General features: G+C 39.8%; 1 protein-coding gene across 1 annotated transcript; it reads left to right on the forward strand.

Annotated features, from left to right (window-relative positions):
• Nucleotides 1–7993: 7993 nt before the first annotated feature.
• Nucleotides 7994–20012, forward strand: SAR1A (secretion associated Ras related GTPase 1A). The gene is made up of 7 exons (XM_042459505.1): nt 7994–8146; nt 12231–12305; nt 14015–14134; nt 15289–15354; nt 15876–15979; nt 16355–16486; nt 17437–20012. The coding sequence occupies exons 2-7, from the start codon at nt 12248–12250 to the stop codon at nt 17551–17553; spliced, it is 597 nt and encodes a 198-aa protein (XP_042315439.1). The 5' UTR covers nt 7994–8146; nt 12231–12247; the 3' UTR covers nt 17554–20012.
• The last annotated feature ends 3756 nt before the right edge of the window (nt 20013–23768 follow it).

The raw sequence follows: 23768 nt of genomic DNA on the forward strand, positions 1-23768 counted from the left end.
TCTTCTTTTACTTTCTTTTTGGAGTCAGCAAAAATAACAATTATCATTATGGTGGGGCTGAGATTAAATACCGTACATACCCTGGAATGCAATTTTCAGGTAATTCTTAACACATACCTAGTGCTTCTTAGGTAGAGTGTTGTAGGGGTTTACCACTTAACCCACTGCTTTTTTATCATGTGGAAGGCTTTGCCTAAACCCCTGCTGCCACCAAATGTGAAGACTTCCATAAATCTCAGGTTATCACCAAGAGGAAGGGTTTTCCCTTGCCCCACCTCTGCAAAAAGTGTAAGGGCCGCCTCCTGTGCTACTGCTGTGGCCACCAATTGTGGTGACCTTCCAGATGTCTTTAAGGTACCTATGTGAGACATTACATCATTACTGGACACCAACCCTCTTTATTCACTACTGCTACCATAGATTAACATGCCAATTCTGATGGTTGGAAGGTTGGCAGTTCAAGGCCCAAGTGCTGCATGATGGGGTGAGCGCCTGTCAGTAGTCCTAGCTTCTGCCAACCTAGTAGTTCAAAAGCATGCAAATGCAAGTAGATAAATAAGCACCAGTGGGAGGGTAACAGCATTCAGTGGAGTCATGCTGGCCACATGACCACCAGAGCAGTCCTCGGGCAACGTTGGCTCTTCCACTTAGTAACAGAGGAGTACCACTCCCTACAGTCAGTTACAACTAGACATTCATGTCAAGGCACTACCTGTACCAATGTCTGAATCTGTAGTGGTCCTGGAGGCTGAAAGCACATAAAATACAAAAACAATACTTTATTAATAGAAGTTGAATATAACAAAACAGATTAATATATTTAAAGCACATATCACTCACATACTCCCCTCCTAGCTAATTTAGACTCTTATTTTACTTCCTAAAACTGACTTCACCCCCAATCCTCCACTTGCTTACTCTTCCACCCTCTCTCACTACCATAACTGACTACGGCTCTGTCCGCACTGCAGAAATAATCCAGTTTGACACCATTTTGACTGTCATAGCTTAATGCTGTGGATTCTGGGAATTGTAATTTTATGAGCCATTTAGCTTTCTCTTTTAGAGGGCCTGGTGCCCCAGCAAACCTCAATACCCAGAATTCTATAGTATTGAGCCATGGCAGTTAAAGTGTTGTGAACCGGGATTATTTCTCAGTGCAAACACAGCCTTTATCAACTCTCATCTCAGCTGTCATTCAACAGTCGTATTCAATCAATCACCACTTACTCTCGACATTCCATTCTAAACAAATTAAAGCAACATTTTATACCCAAACATCCATGGCATCACAAGTATTCTTTTTCATCTAGTGAGAAGACTGTGACCCTTTTGTTTGAACCTGGGAACCATCCACTTTTTGTACTGCAGTGATTGACCAGTGGAGCTGCCATTGATGATTGCTTAAGATGGGTGTGGATTCAAGTCTTAGAGCGGGGAAAACAGGACAAATTAATTTGGTCTGACAGTGCCCACCACTGAGTGGTTTGCAGCCTGCCTGCTTGTAGTGGGGTACAAACTGATAGAATTACTGACCCATGCTCCTGCTCTGTTTCTGCTATTTTCATTTGAATTAGTCTGTCCCCAGAATAATGAGGGAAGCCAGGTAAGTCAGAAAATGGTATCTGTAAGTACACAGTCAGATGAAACAGGTTCTTCTGCAATGCTACCCTCAAATCAGGGGTGGCCCATCAATAGCAATGCTGAATAGTGCTCCTGGCCCATACCCCTGTTCTTGGCTGAGGTTTCCCCTTGAAATAGGCATGGTTTCCCAGCCCCTCTCTTGCTTTGCTGAGAGAGTGAAGATTTTTTTTGCTTTCTGCTTGTCAATCTAGCTCAGATCCCTTAGAGTTTACCATTTTGATTAATTGAACTACTAAGGTTGTAAACAACAGTAATGTCTAGTAGACAGGTCAGCATTTTCCTTAACCTTCTCATGCTTTCTGCCTTTCAGGAAATCTATATGACAGAATAAAATGTGCAGCTTTATAATAATTTGTACATTGGTTAAACAACCAGTTTATACAGTTTATCTGGGGAAGATCATCCTATCACAGGCATTTTCAATCTAGGCAGATTCTCTGACACACATTTCAGAGTGTAGACATACATTTCTTATCAATGTAGTTTATCCTTTATAAGGAACATTGCAGTGGTAAAGGATATCAGCTTATACCGTATTTGTATGACATGAGCATTTTACATTGCATCTGTTCAGGAAATTGCATGTTTTAGACCTTTCAATACATTTCAGCACTTACGTTCATTGCGTTGATAGCATGGAGATGGTTTGTGAGGAAACACTTGTAAAGAGAAGGAGAGTAGTGGAGGGTTTGAAGTCCCAGGAGCAGGGAAAGGGGGGAGCAATTAAGGCTTACACCTGTGGGATGGGGTGGAGCCCCGGGAAGAATGAAAAGGAGCCAGGGAGAGGCACTCGGGAGGAGGGGAATGACTGGAAGAAGGGAGGAGGACGCCGTGGTTGCCGAGACTCCTCTCTGGGAGGTAGAGTGCGGGTAGGCCCAGTCTGACTACTCACCCCGCCTGTCCCCAGGAAGGGATTGGAAGCAATGGGCAGCCATGGAACCCTGAAGCAGGTTGGAGGAGAGGAGGGCCAAGACAAGGAGAGGAGCCGTGGTGGGTGTTGAGAGAGAGGCGCCAGGCAGTAGACCTACAGCGAGGGAAGGGCAGGAAAGTCCAGCTTGGGAGTATCGTCCGCCCCGCTCACGGACCCTTTAAAGAAGAGACCCGGGCGACTAGAAGAAAAGCCTTGCCTGACCAGTGAGGTAACTGGGTCAGAGCCACGGGGACTCCAAGCCCGGTACTAAGTTTACCACTCCAGTGCAGTAACTAGGAAGTGGGCTTATGCAACGCTGTGACCGGGAAGAAAGAATAAACGTGTTCTAAGTTTTGTTGGCAAAGTTATATCGGCCTTAGTGTTTGTTTGTAGCTACTTTCGGGGCACACGTGGAGCCAATCCCAGGGGCGGCGACCAGGGGCACAGCGGCCCCACCCACACAGTCAGACTGGCATGTTATCATAAATAAAACACTTTCACCCATTTGGAGATATAGTGGACCTTGGTATTTGCTGGGGGTTGGTTCCAGGGCCCCCTGCAAATAGCAAAATCTGTGGATGCTCAAGTCCCATTAAATACAATGGATAGTAAAATGGTGTCCCTTATATAAAATGGCAAAATCAAGGTTTCTTTATATATATATTTTATTATTTTCAAGCCATGGATTCTTGGAGCTGTGGATATGGAGGGCCGACTGTAGGATACAGGCAAACATCTTTTGCCTTTGGCTCTGTCATGAGATGACTAGCCCCAAACAACTGCCTTTCCTATAATTACATTGAGCTTGCAAAAATTTGCATCTTTCATCCAATGACTTTACCAGGCCTCATTTAGTTTTAGACATACACTTTGTCTCATTAGGTTTCCTGCCTGAGTTTACTTACATGATAGCTATTACATAAAAATCTAAGTTGGAGGAACCAATATTGGCTTTGTTTCCAGGTATATGCAGTGGGACATAGTTCCTTATCTCTTGTTTACTTTTAGCTGGCTAGCTGTCATCAGCCTGCTGCTCTTTTTTGCCATCTTGTATTTTGTATATCTCTGTTTCTTACAGAGTACCTTTTAAACTCTTCATTTCTAACACATTTTATCTCTTAATATACCTAATGTGGGATGACAAAATCATTGTAGTTGACAGAAATCCTACCACACACTACTACTGGGAAACAGGCAGGACTAGTAAGGGTATCCATACCATATGGACTAGGTCACTATTGCACATACCCACAGTCATATCATTAGCAGCAGTGAATACCTAAATGTGTGCATTGCTCGTGCTAGGTATGCTATGAGAATACAAAAGCATCTTAGATAAAGAATATAACTACAGTATGTTGTTGTCTACCTTCAAGTCATTTCCTACTTATGGCATCCCTAAAGTAAATCTATCATGATATGATTTGTTCAGAGGGGGTTTGCCATTGCCTTCCTTCCTTTGAGGCTAAGAGAATGTGACCTGCACAAGGTCATCCAGTGGATTTCCAGGAGTGAGGGGATTTGAACTCTGGTCTGCCAAAGTCCTAGTCCAACACTCAAACTAGCACACCATGCTGGCTCTCCTGATACCAGAAATGCCAATTAAATTGCACTAGGCTTAGCATTCTTCATGCAGAATTTATCAGCCTACATTTTGGTGGGGCAAGGTTCTGGAAGCATGCATATTTATTGCTCTAGCATCTCAACTTTCAAACTGCAATGGAAGGAGCGTGTTTTCTGCAACAAATATACTCCACACACTCTAATGCCCTAATTGGCTGTTAAAGATACTGTGTTTGTGAAAGATTTGCGAACTTGACAGATAAAATACATTTTGTGCTGGCTAAGGATAAGACACGGTGCTTTCCTCTCACCAGGGAAGCACTTTTGTAGTACGTCCTTTGCTGCACATGGTATTTCAGTAATAAAAAGGATCTTGAAAATTAATTGGCCCTTTAAGCAAATGGTTTTTTGAGTGTGCTTTTTGGTTGATAGTTATAATAAGCTGTAGGACAGTCTTCAAAGAATATACTAAGTATATTTCAAATACCCTGCCTGACCCTGATTTTTCAATTACTGTATGCCTTATTTCAGAACCCCTGCCTTCCACCATCTGGTCCTATACTGAAAGAACCCATTTTATGCTGACATCCAAACTAGTAGAATAGCAGCACCTGCCTTGCTTGCTTTTTGAAAGTGTGTTAAATAGCCTTTGAAATGTATCTCTGCATGGAGAGGTATGTTTCAAATTGAGAAATGAAAGAGTATACTTCAGAGACCAAATAAAATGGACAAGTGTGATGATATGGAATCCACACATTACTTGTTTTACAAAATACAACCAGTTTCACCTATGCCCATAGTTTACTTATGTAATTCTTTAAAATAGCCATGAGCAACTTCCAACTTTCCAAATGTCATTAGACTGTAACTCCCATCAGTTCAAGCCAGTGATGGTGAATCGTGATGGCATCCCAAGTAACAAATTTGAAAGGACCACAAGTTGACTGACTTCTACAAATAACAATGGCTCCTGATCCAGTTCAAAAGCCAACTTCTCAACAGTTCTCATTGATTACACAGGCGTGCAAAACTGATGGTTATAATAAAAAAATTTTCTAAATGTATGCTGGTTTTATAGGAATTTGGCATTCTAAATCCAGAAATGACCACAGATTTTCTCCATCACATACGTTTTTTTCACAGCTTGCTTTGACATTTGTATGTTGTAATATGTGAATTAAATTATCCTCCGAACAATATCCTGCAAAGAAATAAGAAAGTGCTAAATATTTCTAACAGACTTAATTCGCTGATATGAAACAAAAACCAGTTTCAGGTGCCATCGGTTCACAAAACCCAACAGAGACTGTAATGAGAACCAAAAACATACTATATGTGACTTAAAATGTGTTTACAACCATGAAAGAAGCAGCTTTGGCAATACAGTACTTATTGCATGACAACACCTCTAGCCCAAAGCTATGCTCTCCCCGACATGTCCCTTTTAATGGAGCAAGAAACACATCAATGACCTGGCAAGCGCATAAGTCCCCAGATGTGAAGCATCACTCCTAGTACAGTTGCGTGATTGCCAGTCATATGGTGTCAGTATCCCTCTCTCCCTGTGCCCCTTGTAGCAACACCTGCATATGCCACACTGTATTTTGGGGTCTTCATATTTTCATCGGCTATCCTATTTTGAGAGATCAATGATCTTTCACGAACACTAGGTCAGTTTCCCAGGAATGAAGGAACGTGTCCCAAGGCATGTGTACATCCAGGTAAACAAGACCATTAAATCTAAATGTGGGAATTAGTGCTCCTTCCTCCCAAAGTAATATGCATTCCTCTCCCAACTTGAGGCAAAGCATTTCCTCACACCCAAAATGGTAAGCCATCATTTCTGTTGTGTCCCCAAACAAACTTCCTTGTCCACGCCTTGGGGATATCCTGATCCAGTTATAAACTACGGTTAATATTAGCACCATCTGGAATCCCAAGGTCATTTCCTAGAAAAAGACAATTCATCCTGTTACCTGACCAGATCTAAAGTATAAATATGTTTCAAAACCTACAGCCAGCACATTACACATGGTCTAGCGCGCTGTGATGTCAGTGTCACCCTCAACATCCCAGTCTGAGCCTCTACAGCTTTTGTGGTCTATCATAGGACAGGCAATATAACTCCCTGCAAACCTCTAAAAAACCCTCTATCCGGTTTCTAATTTCCATTTGGTTAGCTCTGTATTTTGTGTCTGGGTGAATTGCTATCTTTGTGTTGTTAATTGCACTCCTCATTTTTCTAAACGAACCTTAATTTCCCCTAAATCTGGAACCCCTGAGTTAGTACTGGTATAATAAACAGGTGCAAATGGTGCAATTGTTACCCAAGCCTCCGCAAAAGGTAATTTCCCCAAAATTTGAAGTCCCTTCCTTCGCCTGTTCTTGGGTAATGCCGCTGCCTCTCTATTCCCAAGAATCCTGCTATCTTTATTTTTTTTCTCTCTCTTCTCTTTCTTCTTTTAAACTTAAATTGAGGTAACAGAGTCTGGAATTACATGGAAAAGTGGGAATTTGAAATAAAAATACCCAAAAAAGCTGCCAGGCAGCAGGGCATAAAACAGGGAGGATTGGTTAAGGGAAAACAGGGAAGACACTACAAGGGGGGAGCGCATTGAGGTGGCGGCGGTCATGGCTTTCTGCAAGCAACGTGCTACTTGTTTTATGACTAGAATGACTGCTGTGAGAATGGGGCTCTGTGATAAAGTCCTAAGGATTGGAAGAACGGCTATGAAGGAACAGCAATAACAACAACAACACCAAACATTTATACGAGTGTTTTTTTGCATTTGTTTTTGTCATGCCCTCCATTTTGTCCTCCTTTATGGTTATCACCTCTGGTCACACCACCCAAAACAAGAACCTTTATTTATTTAGAAAACAACATGTGGGCAATGCCTTCATTGGCAAACAGAAATGCCAGCTATTTAATGTTTACTTAATCTGAGGCCCCATCACTGAGGGCTTGGACTCACAATCTTATAGATTAAATTATAGTTAATATATTTTATTTATACATTACCTATATGGATTTACTGGGGCTCAAATCCACAACTTATATGAATTTCCATTTATATGCATATTTAAATTTATAGTATAATAATTTATAATATAATAGATTAATAATAAAAAATTATATATATATATATATACACACACCACACATATATATATTATGTATGGTATATGTGTAATCATATAATAAAATTGTATATATTATATATATTTAAATGTAATATATGTAATATAATATAAAATATTATGTGTGTTGTAATATAGATAATAATGTATATATTATAATATAGAGTGTGTTGTATATAGATATATATATATTACACATTATAAGTAATATTATAATATATTCTAATATATTATATTTTGTATATATTACTTATATGAATTTACCAGGCCTCTAACCCTCAACCCTGTATTAATTTAAATTTATATCAATATTTATAATGTATTTATAACATAATTTATGATAAAGGTTAATAATAATAATAATAATAATAATACATATTATTTTAATATATTATATACAGTATTTAAAAATTATATATATATATATATATAATATAATATATGATATTTTATACATATATATATATATATAATATGTTATGATATATTATACTATAATTAATAATTATAATGTATTATAATTAACATAGTATTTATTTACATAGTACTCCTATGAATTTACCGGGGCTCGAACCCGCGACCTTAGGGAGAGAGACGGAGACAGACCGACAGACACAGACGCTACGTCAACCGCCACCGTCACGCGCCTTACGCTTATGTGGGCAGGGCTTACTCGCGTGGCCACGCCCAGGCGGGACACGTCAGCGCGCGAGAGAGCAGAGCCGCGGTGGCACAGCAGAGAAGCCTCTCTCGCTCGCTCTTTCCCCCTCCCCAACCGGAAGTAAAGTCTACGTACTTCCGGCGTGGAGCTGGCGGCTGAGGAGTGAGCCAGAAGAGAAGAGTGAGAGAGCTTGAGGGAGACAGAGAGAGTCTGAAGCGCCGAGTCCGGTGAGGAGAGGCTCCGTCGCTACGGAAGCCGGGGGAGGCGAGGCAGGGGGCGGTGGGGCCGTTGGGCCTGGCTTAGGCCTGGGAGGGAGGGAAGGGAGGCCGGGAAAGTGACACGCAGGCGAGGCGGGAGGAGGGGTCTGGAGGCCTCGGCCGCTTTAATCATCCATTCTGAGAGCGCTTTAACTGCCCTGGCTCAGTGCTGGGGGATCATGGGAAGTGTAGTCTTGTGGGACATTGAGCCCTCTGTCAGAGAGAGCTCTGGCGCCACAATAAACTACAATTCCCAAGATCCCCTAGCACTGAGCCAGAGCAGTTAAAGCGCTCTCAAACTGTATTGTTTCTGCAGTGTGTTTTGGACTGGGGAGGGGGATGGATTGGGATTAATAACCATAGCAATAGCAAGTACATTTCCCTGCTGCTTATCAGTGCCCTTAAGCACTCCCTAAGTGGCCTGCAATGTGTAATAAGCTAAATGCCCCCAAGTATCCCCAATGGATACTCATTTTAGAGACCTAAGGAAGGAGGCAAGCCTGAGTCGACCCTGGAGCCCTTGGTTGGTATTGAGTTGGCAATGAGGAAATCAGAACAGTTAAAAAGTTTCCCCCTTTCTTTGGATCAGACATTGATCAGGACAGAGACTGCGGTCAAGAAACCAGGAGAAGATGAGAAGGACAACTATGAAAGAGCTAGACAAGGTCCTAAAGTGTAAAGATATAAAGTTAGCATCATCCAAGCCATTGTATTCCCCATCAGTATGTATGGACATGAGAGCTGGGGAGGGATTGGGATGTAAGGTGTGTATGTTCTTGTTTTCATTTTGAGCCGCCTCGATGGCCTTCCACAGACAGGCAGGGTAAAAATAAAGCTCTTACTGTTTTATTTCTTGTGGAGAAAATGGATAGAAAGAAAACCAACTCGTTGGGGATGCAGTGCCAGAGAAGAGTGCCAAGGATCCCATAGACATCCAAAGCGACAAACAAATGGGTCCTTGCGCAGATCAAACCAGAAATCTCTCTAGAAGCCCAGATGGCAAAGTTGAGGCTGTCTTACTTTGGCCACTTTGAGGGAAGGCATTAGGAAAGACAGTAATGCTAGAAAAGGTGGTAAAGGTAAAGGTAGTCCCTTGACATAAGTGACTGCAGGGAACAGTACTCACCTCTGTGACTAAGCCAAAGAGCCAGCGTTGTCAGAGACTACTCTGTGAGCATGCAGCCAGCATGATTGCACAAAACGCTGTTTACCTTCCCACTGGAATGGTACCTATTTGTCTACTTTCCAACTGCTAGGTTGGCAGAAGCTGGGAGCGATATCTGACTAGGTCCTCTGGGTGGTCATAGGCAATCTTGTTTTTATAGGCTGTGGCAAATTCCTCCCAGAGGACCTGAGTGTGTGGGGTGGATTATATGGCAGGAGGCAGAACTGAAGATAGGTTGGACCCAAGCCATTTAGGGCTTTATAGGTAATAACCAATACCTTGAATGGGCCTGTAAACTAATAGGCAGCCAGTGAAGGGATCTTAAGATTGGTGTTATATGGTCTCTTCTGGATGTGCCTGAGACCAGTCTGGCTGCCATATTCTGTACTAGTTGAAGCACAAGGGTAGCCCCATGTAGAGTCAACAGAGTCAGCGTCTTAGAAAGAGGTCTAGGTAAATGGACCTTATTAAGAAACTTGTGGGTCTTCATTTCATAGGAGCTGAACGTAGCAGTGGAGAACAGGAGGGCTTGGAGGCTTCTCATCCATGAGTTAAGGTTGACTCAAGGGCAGTTAACAACAACAATCAGGGGAAGGCAGTGTCAAACCACCTCTGAACAAATCTTTCCAAGAAAACCCCATGAGCCTTAGAGTCGGCCTAAGCCAGAAGCAACTTGAAGACACGTAACAATCCCAAAATAATTGCGTTCAGGGAATAAGCCTTTTCCAAGCCTCCCCCTTCTTGCCTAACTAGTTGTAGAACTTCATTGTATGGATTACTGAAGTAATTTAGCTGAAGCTCTTGGAACAGTTCACAATGTTCTCCCAGAATGCCCCTCACCACAACCACCCTCCCTCCTTTGTTGGTTTTATTCCTTATGGTAGTGTTCCCTTTCCCCTTGTGCTTTTCAAAAAGCGTGAGAGATTACTGATAATACAGGCAATACAATACCGGCAGTACGGTGTGGCAGTACAGTGACACCGGACTATGTAATTGTTGGGTTGTTATATGGTTAATCACAAAATAGCAACCTGACCGGTTGAGGACAAAAATATAGAAAAGAACAGGGTGGCTTTTCATGCGAACATGGTGAGTTGCCATGAGGATTTATAGGCTTTTAAATCATTTAGGGCCCTTTTGTCCACTACAGGTATTGTTTTACAGCTCCTCCTGTCCTTTACCATTGGTGATGGTAGGATGAGTTCTGGAAGTTGAAGTCCAAAACATCCAGATGCCCCAAAGTTCTCCATTTTGGATATAAGAGGTCACTTTTAAAATAACCCAAACACTTGAGGATTAGGCTTCTCTAAAACCCATGGCCTCTGTTCCAGAAACCCTGGGAGTTCATTTACAGTATACTTCTATGTATGCCTACTTGGAAATATGTTCTGTTAGATTAATTAAGGCTGCATCTGCGCTGCCAGACATAATCCAGTTTGGCACCATTTTAACTTCGATAGCTCAGTACTTTGTAATTCTGGGATTTTGAGTTTTGTGACATATTTAGCCTTCTCTGTCAGAGCTCTGGTGCCACAATAAACTACAAATCCCAGAATTCCATAGCATTGAGCCAAACTGGATTAATTCTGCTAGTGTGGATGCAGCCTGAGACTCTCTCCCAGAGAAATGTATAGGAGCGTTGAGAATCCTGTGGTCCTCCAGAAAATGTAGGATTGTCCTTCCCAGCTTCCCTAGACATCATAGCTAATTATGAGACATGTGGCAACTTAAACGGAACAACATTGTTATAGCCACCCAGATGTGTAAGTCTTACCTTTTGCATTCTGTACATGCTGAGAATTGATTTTGGACACATTTTTCCAAACATTTTCTAGTCACGGAAAACAGCTTAATGGGTTTGTCTAATTCAAATCAGGTTTCGATCTGGGCCTAGTTTCTAGTTCAGATTTATTCAGTAATCTTTTTGTGGAGGAAAGAAGAAGTCATAACAAAACCAACAAGCTGCAGCCTAACTCTCAGACAACATTTTAACCTTCTTCATGACATATACCATGCTCTGCGATTCAAACCCATGTTTTATTGTAACCGGAAGTTTTAAATTTGCTGGTCCAAGATAAATTAATGGAATAATCTATATTCTATTTATTAACTAAATAGTGTTGTGTTTATACTGCAGCCCATTAGTGTTCTTTGTAAAAATGGTATGGAGCATGGGAAGTCTTACAGTGTGTTATGAGAAATTTGGAATCGAGAACATTTTTTCTCCACTCTCAGGAATGTTTTATGTCTTGCTTCCTGAGCATATTAGTTGACAAGGAGCAGAGCCTATGTGTTGCGTTTACCACATTTACGCAGTGATAAGACAACTGACCCATAGTTCTCTAATACTTGTCATACTGTTTAGAAAGCAATGGTCTTAAAGACCTGCCTCCTTACATGAACCTTGAATTGCATAAATGTCCGTATCACATAAGCTTTCCAGTCGTCATTTATTGTGTATTTTGTAGCATCCTAAGTTTTACATAAAGATAGTAGTGAAGTTCAAGAAGCTTTGGACAGACAGGTTAAGTTTCTGTCAGAACAGATTTTGGCTATCATAGTGGTTCTCATAACCTATTATTTCTCTCAGTTATGTTAATAGAGAGACTCAGTTAAGAGTATAGAGGCTATTTTATAAGCTGTTTAGCATATATGTATATGTATATGTATGTATGTATTGCTGTTTGAAGGAGGAAGTGTTGATTTGCCTTCAAACCTGTGAAGACAGGTTTACCATCTGAACAGATATACCGTTCAGCCTGCTCTTTCTGTCAGTCTTTCTATGTCAAATTTTTATTGTTAGTTTTCTAGCTTGCAGGTAAGTGTAATGGTTGAAATTTTTTGGTACATAGCCAAGACTCTTAACCATGTGTGTGTGTGTTTTTCTAGGCAACTGATTTTCCACAATGTCCTTCATATTTGAATGGATCTACAATGGCTTCAGCAGTGTGCTCCAGTTTCTAGGTAAGGCTTGAAATAATCAAATATAAGCAGCTCTCTTGATCTTATTGTCAACCTAGACATGAAGTGGTAATTGAAGTAGGTGTAGTTGTGGTTCATACTGGCTTTCACACTAGCAACTACTGATAACTGTGTGTTTTGTCATCCATTCCATCACTTTTCTTTTCTGCACACCACATTACAGATACAGCCATTCGACAGCTGGTTAAAGCATGATGTAATATAATTTCATCTATTAAAAAAAACAACAGCAATCAATCTAAATTGATCTCCTACAGCCCTTAATTTTTTTTAGTTGAATTTCTTATACTTGGCAATAATATCTCAAAAATCTCTGACTTCATCTCTTAAGAGGCAAAAGAAGAAAGAAAGAAAGAAAGAAAGAAATTCACCTACGAGATTGCACTTTGTCCATATGGCTTAACCTGCACGGATTGGCAGTGGCTCTCCAGAGTTTCACATTGGAGGCATTCTTTGCTGTAGATGGAGAAGCCAGGAATTGAAAATGTGATTTCTGAATGTATATGTGATTGTACAAGTGCTGCACCATAGTTTACTATTCTAGGAGGCTTAACAGTATGCAAACTGATGCACAGGAGCAAGAGGCAAACCAACATGAAAATAAAGAAGAAGAGTGCTAAACTAGGTGCCTATAATAGAAAGTAGTGTGTTCTGTTTTCAGCAGTGTACCAGTTAGAAAACTGAGTATATATTCATGTATAAGTCTAGAAATTTTAGGCCTGCAGCCGCCCCTTTTACAACCATATTGGGGCCACGGCAACCACACGCTGCAGCCCCAACCTGGCATTTGCAGGGCAGCGCCAGAGGAGCACCATGACACCGCACACCATGTGGTGCAGCGCATGGCATCACACCGCCCTGGGGCAGGGTCGAGGTGTGCGTCATACGGACGGCACGCCCCAACTCCACCCCCAGGGTGCCCTTTTGCAGCAGTGTGCACAGCCCCTTATTCAGTTATTCAAAAAATTGACCCCAAAAACCTGGGTCCGACAGTGTAAGTACTGTACTTTTAACTCCTATCAAAAAAGGGACCATCTATTTCTCTGAGTAGAATGGTGAAAGGCAAGCGTTTAGTCCATCCAGGGAGAACCTAAAAGAGGCACCCCCCTCACTGTTGCAGCATTGCTTCTGGCATTGACGCTTCCTCTCAGAGAATCTCTGAGACAGTAGAGAGGGTCTGTGCTTCTTTTAGGTTCTCCTCTGTTTGAGGAAACACTTGCCTTTCACGACTCCACTCTGAGAAGGGGGTGGTTCTTTTTTTGATAAGAGGGAATATCATATTTTCACTCTTGCCTTTGCATCCTTTTCGCAAGTGTGTGTAAGTTCTCTCTTCATTCATCCAGCCTTTAGGGTGAACACAGACAGTTATGGCAGCCACAGTTTTGTACATTATTTGGCATTGTTTTCCTTGGTTCATCATTTACATCCTTTGTTAATTCCCTAAGTTTTACTCTCTATTTATCCACAAGTCATATTTTGGCCTCAAAACCTGCCTTCGACTTAAACATGAGATCGACGTATACAAAAGGATCTATAGTATACTTTTTTAGACAGTTCTGAATATTGTTATCTGTAGCTTTTGAAACTGCCCAGAAACATGGATATTCCAGAGATGGTTTGAAAAATATGCTTATTCTTACAGTATGTCACAAATCCAGTCTTTTTTATATATTCTCTTTTCTTTTGTGCAGGATTATACAAGAAGTCTGGAAAGCTAGTTTTCTTGGGTTTGGATAATGCAGGCAAAACCACTCTTCTGCACATGCTTAAGGATGACCGATTAGGTCAACATGTCCCAACACTGCATCCAAGTAAGCTTTACCTAGCTGAGATTGGTGTTATCTGTTAACATCCTTTCAAAATTGTGTTTCATGTTAACAGTCTTTAGAACTTGTCCCAGATTTTTAATAAAATTGCTTCATGACAGCACTCATTGTTTTGATAGTAAAACATTTAAAGTTACTACTAGACACCATGCTCTAAGATTCTTAATATGTATTTACTGTTTAATATAAAATGTATGTTTTATCTGAAGTTTTAGAAATTAACGTTAACAATAATTCCATATCATGTGAAAAGTTGAACGATTTAAGGAGTCACTTCAGACTCTGTTGATCCTTAAAGTTTAAAGTCTTGTAAGACTTTTCTGTCATAATTACTATTCTTATATTTGAGACAGTACATACATAGCCTTTGCTTAGGCTCATAAATCATTTCCCATTTTCTGGAGGACATGCCCTGTGATAGCTAAATTCTGGAAGTCACTTCATTTTAAAATTAGTGATATATTAAAGTTATATTTTGAGCTTTCACCAGTATTATATCTGATAAATATGATGCATGGAATTAAATCAGAGGATAGATCCAGATTTTGGAAAATGATCTTATACATGGTGTCAGTTGCATGAGTCTTAATTGCACAGAAATGGAAATCAATGGATACACCAAGTTTAGATAATTGGCTATTTAAGTTGCTTGACCTCTATGAGCTGGACAAACTTTCACCTGTAATGGAAGGACAAAATTTTGATACTCATAAAGAAACTTGGTAAGTATTGATAGATGACTGTGAAAAATAAAGGAATATGGAAATATTGAAGAATAGAAACTCATAAGGAATACTGTTAAGCTAGAATCTTTGAGGAACTGATAAATATTAAATGGAAAAGAAGTGGTTAATGTTAACAGGTATCTTGCACAATACCTTGACCGGACAAGTGAAAGAGTAATGCTATATATGGACAATATTATAAGTGGGAAGTGAATGTATGGGTTGATTTGTTTTTTTGACATTGTATTTTAGTGAACTGGATTACTTTTGTAGGGAGTGGTGAATTATAGCTATATATGTTTGTTTATGTTTTTGTTTGGTAGTTGTTTTTTATTGTTGTTGTTTGCTCATCTCTGTTGTTTTCTAGTTTGTAATATAATAAACACTGTAAAAATCATTTCCCATTTTCTTCAGCATCAGAAGAGCTGACAATTGCAGGAATGACTTTCACAACGTTTGATCTTGGTGGCCACGAGCAAGGTAGAAATTGTTTCTTCCCTTGTGACTAGCATTTGCTTCATATTTTTGTTTTTACAGATGTTTCTTACCAAGGAATTTTTACTAGCTAGATATGCATAAAGGGTCCCCAGGAACACCTTGTGAAAACCAGTGCCCTCCGTTATTTCATTAATTGAAGAGTTACAAAAGAGCTGCAGCAATTATTGTAAAAACTGTGAGGTGAACTATCCTCAGGGATAGTTCTGTGTGAACTGTTTTTCTCCCTTTACTGATTCTCCTTATTTCAGCTGAGAAGTGATCACAAGTCTATGAAAAGTCTTATTGCAAAAATACCAATAATACATTTAACAGATGTTTTAGATTACTGTGCATATTTGTGAAGGATATGCTTATTGTCAAAAGGATGAGATCATAAAACAGCAATAACCACTTGCTTCTGATAGCAAGGTAATATTTCAAAATTTCTTAGGGCACACAAACTATCCATTTTATCCTCCTTCAGGTATGCAACTTCTGCTACTGTTTCTATTGTTTCCTCTTAGCTCGCCGTGTCTGGAAGAACTATCTACCAGCAATTAATGGGATAGTCTTTTTAGTGGACTGTGCAGATCACACACGTCTTATGGAGTCGAAAGTGGAACTTAATGTACGTAACTCCACACCACCACTAAAATGCAAATGCCATTACACAGCATAGTCGTAACCCGTGTAAAATATCTTCTCTGTTTCTTAATAAATTAATGCCATATGTGTGAGAGGATGGGAGAAATCTAATATTCGAATTAGGGGTCAAGAGGGAAGTTATCTAAGTGCTGCTATTGTAAAAAGTGGCTTTGTACTATAGTATGAGAATGTAAAGATCCCGCAAAAAGAAATCCAGGTGTCATCTTCAGTAATGATTAGCAAGAAAATTATTTCAGTAGCATTTTCTGATACTGAAGTTGGAATATTTACTGTGAATCATTGTTTGCATGCTGCATATACTCTGTGACATGCAAGTATTTTTCACCCCTCTCATTAGGCACTAATGACCGATGAAACAATATCCAATGTGCCAATTCTTATCTTGGGTAATAAAATTGACAGACCAGAAGCTATCAGTGAGGAAAAACTGCGAGAGATTTTTGGGCTTTATGGACAGACCACAGGCAAGGTAAGGAGTCAAACCTTGGTTCAAAAAAAGAGAAATGATCCTGTATTACAAACTTTATGTCTTTTCTGGCAGTGCACTGTATTTCAAGATTCACCCTTTTTAATGGCTTTTAAATTGGCTTAGAAAAATAAGTAACAAGCTTTCAGTAAATCTGTGTATTATATAGGGTGTTTTTCAAAAGATGAATGAAGTTTTGAAGGTTAGCATATTACATTTTCATACAGTAGAGTCCACTTGATCAGATGCATGAAGTGCCATAAATGCTTGTTTATAAATTGAGAAATTTATGCCCAAAAATTGACCCTAAAATCCCAAGTCAACTTATTTGTGGGGCAGTATGGTAATGTGATAGCAGCTCTTTTAGATTTCCCCATGCAGTCAGCAGAGCAGTTTATTTCTCTCTTGTGCCAAGCAGAAAGAGTCCTGGGTGATTGATTGCTTTTAAACAAACTTTCCCTCTCCCACCCACTGTCTGGAGAGTGAAGGACAAAACAAAAGCTGAAATGATCAAGCAAAAAGCCTCAATTAGAGTCTCTTTTGCCGTACACACACTGAAGGAGCCTCCAATTTTTACCCTTATCCACGGTTCATGGCAAAATGCACTCCTGCTTAGAGAAGAACCATTGAAATGAATGAGACTTGTCACAGTTGACTTAAGTCATTGATTACAGGAGCTATGTTCTAAGTAGGATTTAGACCAAATTAGTTTTAGGCCATTGATCTTCATGAGTTCATGGCATGAACTCCATGCCTGGGGAGCCTACTTTTCCTTGGGATACACAGGCCTTAAGTAGCTCTAGAGCAGGTGCAAAGATCATATCAAACCACTATGGCTAAACATCAGGAAGCCTTATATGTTTGCCTTTGACCCTGTACTTGAACCTGGAGTCATTGTCATTGAAGAATCCAGCAGCTAAGTCTTGTGAATGAATTCTTATTTGACTCTCTAGGGTAACGTGCCACAGAAGGACTTGAACACACGCCCCATGGAAGTGTTCATGTGTAGTGTACTGAAGAGGCAAGGCTACGGTGAAGGTTTTCGTTGGCTGTCGCAGTATATTGACTGATATTGGAGAGACAGATCTACTCCTGGACTGGTCCTCTTCACAGCTTCCTTATGGACATTTCTATTAGACGTGGAAGGCTCTCCAACCATATACTGGCAATGACCAAGAGACTCCTGTCTTCAGTTACCCTACATCACAGTGGTGACACAATTCTTTTTCCTTTGTCTTGGAGATTACATTCTGTACACTGGTGCAAGTTGTCACTTCTAGTGCCCATTGTTTCCAGTGGAAACCATGGCTTTCAGTTACAATGGGGCAGGTGAGGTGGAATGTGGAACTCTGCACTCAGCACTCTAGTGGCTGGAAAAGAGATCATGTCTCACCACTGTGGCCAATTGACTTAAAAGAAAGCAACTATATTTTTTAAAGTGTTTAATGTAAATTTTGTCCCTTTAGATTGTTTAAGTTAGCATTCATCTTGTTTGGGCCAGAATCTGTTAGGGTTTTTTTTTTTAATTATTTAATAGTTCCCAAATGACTGAACCAACTATCATGATATTCAAATGGAAAGATGGGTTTAATTGCCCTGTAAGATGGTTGTGCTGTCACACTGTTTGATCATGAAGATGGTGCTGTTGGGACTGATTTGTGCAATGGTTTTTCCTCTTTCTTTGACAGAGGTTTTAGTTGGGGGAGGGAAATGGATCACTTACATAGAGATACACTTGCTCTAGCTTTCCATGATGTCATTATATTTAGAAGTCTGAGACATGGTTAATCACTTTGGCCCACCTCTAAAAGTTACTGTCACTCTCTTGTCAGCAGGCTTTCTTCTTTGCAGCACCAGTGGGAAGGACTTACGATGCAAAATGTTTTGTGTTAGAAGCAACTGCTGAAAAGAAAAACAGTAAAAATCATGAATTTTGTTGGATTATTATAGCATTAAATTTTTCCAACAAGTGCATATCATAATGCTGTTAATGTAAACTAACCGTGTTTCTTTTATATCCAACAGAGCATATGTTTGAAGTTTCATTAGTTGCCTAAACGTTTTCATTTTCAGTAAAACACACAGGCGTCCTTCTCCTTTAGGGGTGTGTGATGGTGCTTTAGTTTGAAACTATTTCTAGTATTCACTGGCAAATATATTTCAGTCTATGGGAACATGTGACTCAGAGTCTGAAAACAGTTGCTTGCCTACTCTGTTACAAAAGATGAAATGCAAAATGGCAGGGTATCATATATTGTGCCATGGGCACTTAATTCTTTTAAAAAGTATAGTATTGCTAAGACATAATGGTAAAACACAGGATGATATGGTTGTTAGCCACTGTGATCTAGTATCTTGTCTGAAACATCAAATTTCTTCAAAGACAAAGAAGCCTCTAACATAACAATTAACAATGGAAACTCCCAGAATTTGTTTGTGATACTGAAAATCCATTTACTTTAACTTTCAAGTCTGCCACTTGTTGCCCATTGCTTTGTGCTGCCCTTGCGTGTCAAGTGACCACATAGAGTCCTCTGAAATACATAATGCATCTGTAAGACAGGATAAATTTACTATTTCTCTGCCAGCAGGAAAAGCTGAATGTACTGGAAACATGATAGTTTAATTTGTACAGGTTGATACTGTCTGATATGTAATGGTTGATGTACTCCCAAGGTAGTTTAAGCTGGATTGTCATTGAAAGAACCCTGAGACAGTAGACTATTCTTGAAAAGGATGACTAGGCAATGTCTAATTAGCATCAAGCGGGCTCTCTTCCCATTTCTGCAATGTTAGTAATTCTAGATCTGTTTGCAATGTCTTAACTTAAAATGGATGCATATAGCGTCATTATTGAGTTCACTTTTAATCTCTGTAAATACCTTTGGGTTTTGCATAAGAAGTTTTTCAAATCACCTGTGAATATCTCCTAGGTCAAAGTGCCTATGAGTGTGGTGCCAAGGAGTTGTAGTGAACACAACAGTCTACAGTAGCCCCATAAATACTGTTGATCAGATGCATATAATGTAGCCTCTTCAGTCCTGAGCATATAGTTTTCCCCATTTGGCAATATAGTAAAGGGATCCGGAATGGATGTCTCCTCTTGAAATAATATGACTCCTGGTGACTCTTATCAGAAGTGGCATTCTCTGATTCCATGCTTAAAAAAAGAAGACTCAGTAAACAAGAGCTATAGGATTGATGCCTATTATAAACACAGCTTTCTGTGAAGGTGGTGTCCTAACCACTGGAGAAAGCAGTTGTGAATAGCTCTGACCTGTTTCGTCATCCCCGCCCCCGCTTGCCATGTATATTGTCATCAGACAAGTCTAACTCCTCACAGCGTATGGATATAAAGTTTAATATATTATTTAGAAATTGGATTGCAGATTGGAAAATTGGGAGAAGTGTGTCATTCTGTCAGCAAAATGTTTTAATTTCCCATTCCTGGAAACGTTAAACGTGTTTGCAGAGAAAGTTTGTCTGTATCCAAAACATTTTAATAAAAGTTTTTTAAATACAACAACAACACACAAATCATATTCACATGCAATGGGCTGAAATTGCTACAATCCTGTTATCTAACAGTAAGCAAGGAATGGCATCTACAGTGCCTTGGTGTAGAAATTTCTGGATCCAGTGTTCTTAAAGTTTAAATCAAAGGAATAAATGTAGTAGCCAATAGAACACATGATGTCCATTCAGTAAACAATATGTTTAAAACGTTTATATAATTTAGGAGTTATATAACAATCATTAAGGGAATTTATAGTTATATCATCCAGCATTTAAATATTTTAAGCCTCATATTGACACAGTTCTTTGTTTCAGAAGGGGGAAAATGTGGTGCTGCTTAAAAACAGTGTATTCCGACATCTGTTAAAAGCTTGATGTTGAGTCAAATGTTAAATGAGAAGTACAGTCAGAACAAATCTATGGTGTGTGTGTTATATCTGCATATGATACTTCAGCCAGTTCATTTGAGTGGCCTTCTAGAGGAGAAGAAAAACTAAGACATGCTGAAATAAGCAGCAGTGCTTGCAGTCTGACATTGGAAGAAAATTCTAAGGTGGGCAAGCATGAAGATTGCTCTTACATTGTCCAGTAGAGTATTTTTTTCAATGATGATTGATATTTGTATTCAACGTGTGTGTATTCCTGTTTGTGTATCACCCATCATATAGTGCCCAGTATCATTTTGGAATAGAAAGGATGTTGCTACTATCTGAATTTGGTTTGAAACCTCTCTTACTGATTGTGATCATAGAAAGAAAAAAGATGCTGATTTGCACATATATTGGGGGGGTGTGTGTGTGAAATATATTTATTTATTTCGTTTCTATGCTGCGTTTCTCCCAGGAAGGGACCCAAAGTGGCTTACAAGATAAAAACATTTTTAAAATGTCACAGTAATTTTTAAAAACAATTAAAATCATTTATTTAAAATAATAGATAATATAAAAACATATCGTAAGTTAAAAACATATCCATGGCATAGGTCAGAGGCAGGGTATGCTTCACTCAGAGATTTGGAATAGTGTTTGGAAGTGACCAACTCCAGTGTTCCTGGGTGTCAGGTTTTAGATTCTGGGACTCTTCGGTGCCCACGAAAAACAAAAGCAGAAGTTTACTTTGGGTTTTGAAGCATGGGTATGTAGGGATTAAAGATGGCTGGGAAGCCTGGCATGTTGTTAGGAAGGACAAATGGCAGTATTGTTCAGTGATGAAGATTGGTGAAAGAAGCTTCAAACCAACAACTGGAGAAACCCAAACCACATTTACCACCTCCACTTACCAGTATATGTTATGTCTAGAAATATATGGTGGGTCATGCTAGCCAAGGAGAATGATAACAGTAGAAATATGGGTTTTAGATCAGGAAATAAGCAAGAAGTTGCCACTCTTATGCTGTAACTTGATGCCTTCTTACTTGGAGGTAAGCCCTGTTGAAATCACTAAATATGATGTATCGTTTTTTCCCCTTTTCTGGAAACAATGAGAGTAGGTGGATTTTTTTGTAGAAGAAAACATTTCTTTTTTAAAGTTTTATTTGCAGCCTTAGGCATATATGTTCAAAAGTAAGTCCCCGAATTTAAAGGGCCATGTAAATGTCTATAAGACTGAAGTCTTAGTCTCTCTCTCAAAATATGTATGTGTCCTATTAATGACAGAAGCTGTGGACATTTTTGTAGTAACTCTCAGAGTTCTTCACCTACTATAACAAATGCAAACAGCAGTTTTGTGGTAGAGTTGGTTGTAGGATTCTGGGAGTTGTAATCTAAATCAGCTTTTTCCATGCCCATTTTTATTCATAACGCAGATTGTGTACTAATAAAAAACGTTGGTTTTGGCACACATTCACAAGGCCACAGGAGAAATGGGTCTGGATTCACCTGAGCAGAATGAAGCTCTCTATTCATTTCAATGTCCTTCGAGAGTTCATCTAGGTCAGTGGTTCTCAACCTGTGGGCTGCAACCCCTTTGGAGGTCGAATAACCCTTTCATAAGGGTTGCCTAAGACCATCGGAAAACAGCGGCAAAATTAAAGTTATAAAGTAGCAACGAAAATAATTTTATGTCGGGGGGGTCACTACAACATGAGGAACTGTATTAAAGGCTTGTGACATTAGGAAGGTTGAGAGCCACTGTCTAGGTGGTTTTTCCTATTGATTTTCCACTCTCCCTCCCTTTAGTAGAGTCATATTTAAAAGCAGTAAGGAATTGCTGAGGTTTACATATAAAGAAAAGTGAGCCAGCGTGGTGTAGTGGTTTGAGCATTAGACTATGGCTCTGGACAGAACGGTTCGATTCCCTGCTCAGCCATGGAAACCCACTGGGTGATCTTGGGCAAGTCGCATACTCTCAGCCTTAGAAAACCCTGTCATAGGGTTGCCTTAGGGTCACCGTAAGTTGGGACTGATTTGAAGGCACACAACAGCAACGTAGACAAACGAAACAGAAATACTTATTTCAGGGCATTTTAAAAGGATTTGCCACCTGATGTCTATTCTCTTATAAAACTATTGTTTTAAAAGGCACGTTTTTATTAAGAATCTGTAATGACCGTGAGCTGTCTGGGGATGATGGGAGCTGCACTCCCATACAGATCTGGAAGTCACCAATTTGGAGAAGGCTGTTTCTCAGAAAATTGGTGTTGAACAATAGGAAAATTTCCTGGCTGTGGGTGGAAAAACTGTCTGAGTTGGGCGTGCAGTTTGTACCTATCAGGAACAGCCACATAATACTGTATGTGTGTGTACTGTATGTGTGTATATATAGTCATTTCTAATGTCCTGGGCTCCAGTCCTTTTCCTGGGATGCCTGGCTCACTTCAAAGGAACATATAGAAGAATGTCTGAGGTTACTGTAGCCTGAGTGTTTGGAGGTCAGCACTCTGTATATACTCCTTACTGTTATGACGAACTCTTGATACTGGAAATAAAGTCTGACTAAAGGAGCCAGCCTGGTATGGGTGTTGGAACAGGGTCCTGGAAACCCACTGGGTGACCCTGGACAAGTCACACTCTCTCAGCCTCAGAGGATGGCCATGCCAAACCCCCTCTGAACAAATCCTGCCAAGAAAATTCCAAGATAGAGTCGCTATACGGCAGAAACTGCAACAACATCAACAACAAACGGGTCTTAATCCAAAATTTTCATCCACACTGCAGAAACAACTCACTTAGATACTGCTTCAACTGCCCTGGCTCAATGCTAGAGAAACCTGGGAACTGCAGTTTTGTGAAACATTTAGCCTTCTCTGTCAGAGAGCTCTGGTGCCACAACAAACTACAATTCCCAGGATTCCTTAGCACTGAGCCAGAGCAGTTAAAGGAGTCTCAAACTGGATTATTTGTGCACTGTGGATGACTTCCCCTTAAGCAAAAGTAATAACCTCCAAGTCGGGGTTTGCATCAAGGCTGCTAAAGATCCATGGGGAGAGGTGGGTAATAAAAATTATTATTATTATTATTATTAAACATACTATATTTAATAACATGTATATAATATATTAATACATATCTATTTTATATATAATATACTTACTATAATATTTATATATAATTTATTATTGTTGTTGAATGTGTATAATATATGTAATAATAAGTATATTATTATTATTAGAGTTTTTTGGAGCCAGATCCTGGGTAGGCCCTTTAGCAAAGGGTGCTTGTGTGTGTCTTTGTGTGTGTCCATTTATTGAGCACAACTTGGGAAAGTTACTTTCCTAAGTACATTCCCCCCCCCAGGGCCTGGTCTAGCCATCCTTTTCTCTGCTGCCTCA

The sequence above is a fragment of the Sceloporus undulatus genome, chromosome 3, assembly GCF_019175285.1.
Source record: "Sceloporus undulatus isolate JIND9_A2432 ecotype Alabama chromosome 3, SceUnd_v1.1, whole genome shotgun sequence".
Lineage (NCBI taxonomy): Eukaryota > Metazoa > Chordata > Lepidosauria > Squamata > Phrynosomatidae > Sceloporus > Sceloporus undulatus.

Bases quoted from the DNA above. Each gene is read 5' to 3' on its own strand.
- SAR1A (XM_042459505.1), top strand. From the start codon at position 12,248: ATGTCCTTCATATTTGAATGGATCTACAATGGCTTCAGCAGTGTGCTC. The intron at 14,135-15,288 runs GTAAGCTTTACC...CATTTTCTTCAG, and splicing joins TGTCCCAACACTGCATCCAA to CATCAGAAGAGCTGACAATT. The intron at 15,980-16,354 runs GTACGTAACTCC...CCCTCTCATTAG, and splicing joins AGTCGAAAGTGGAACTTAAT to GCACTAATGACCGATGAAAC.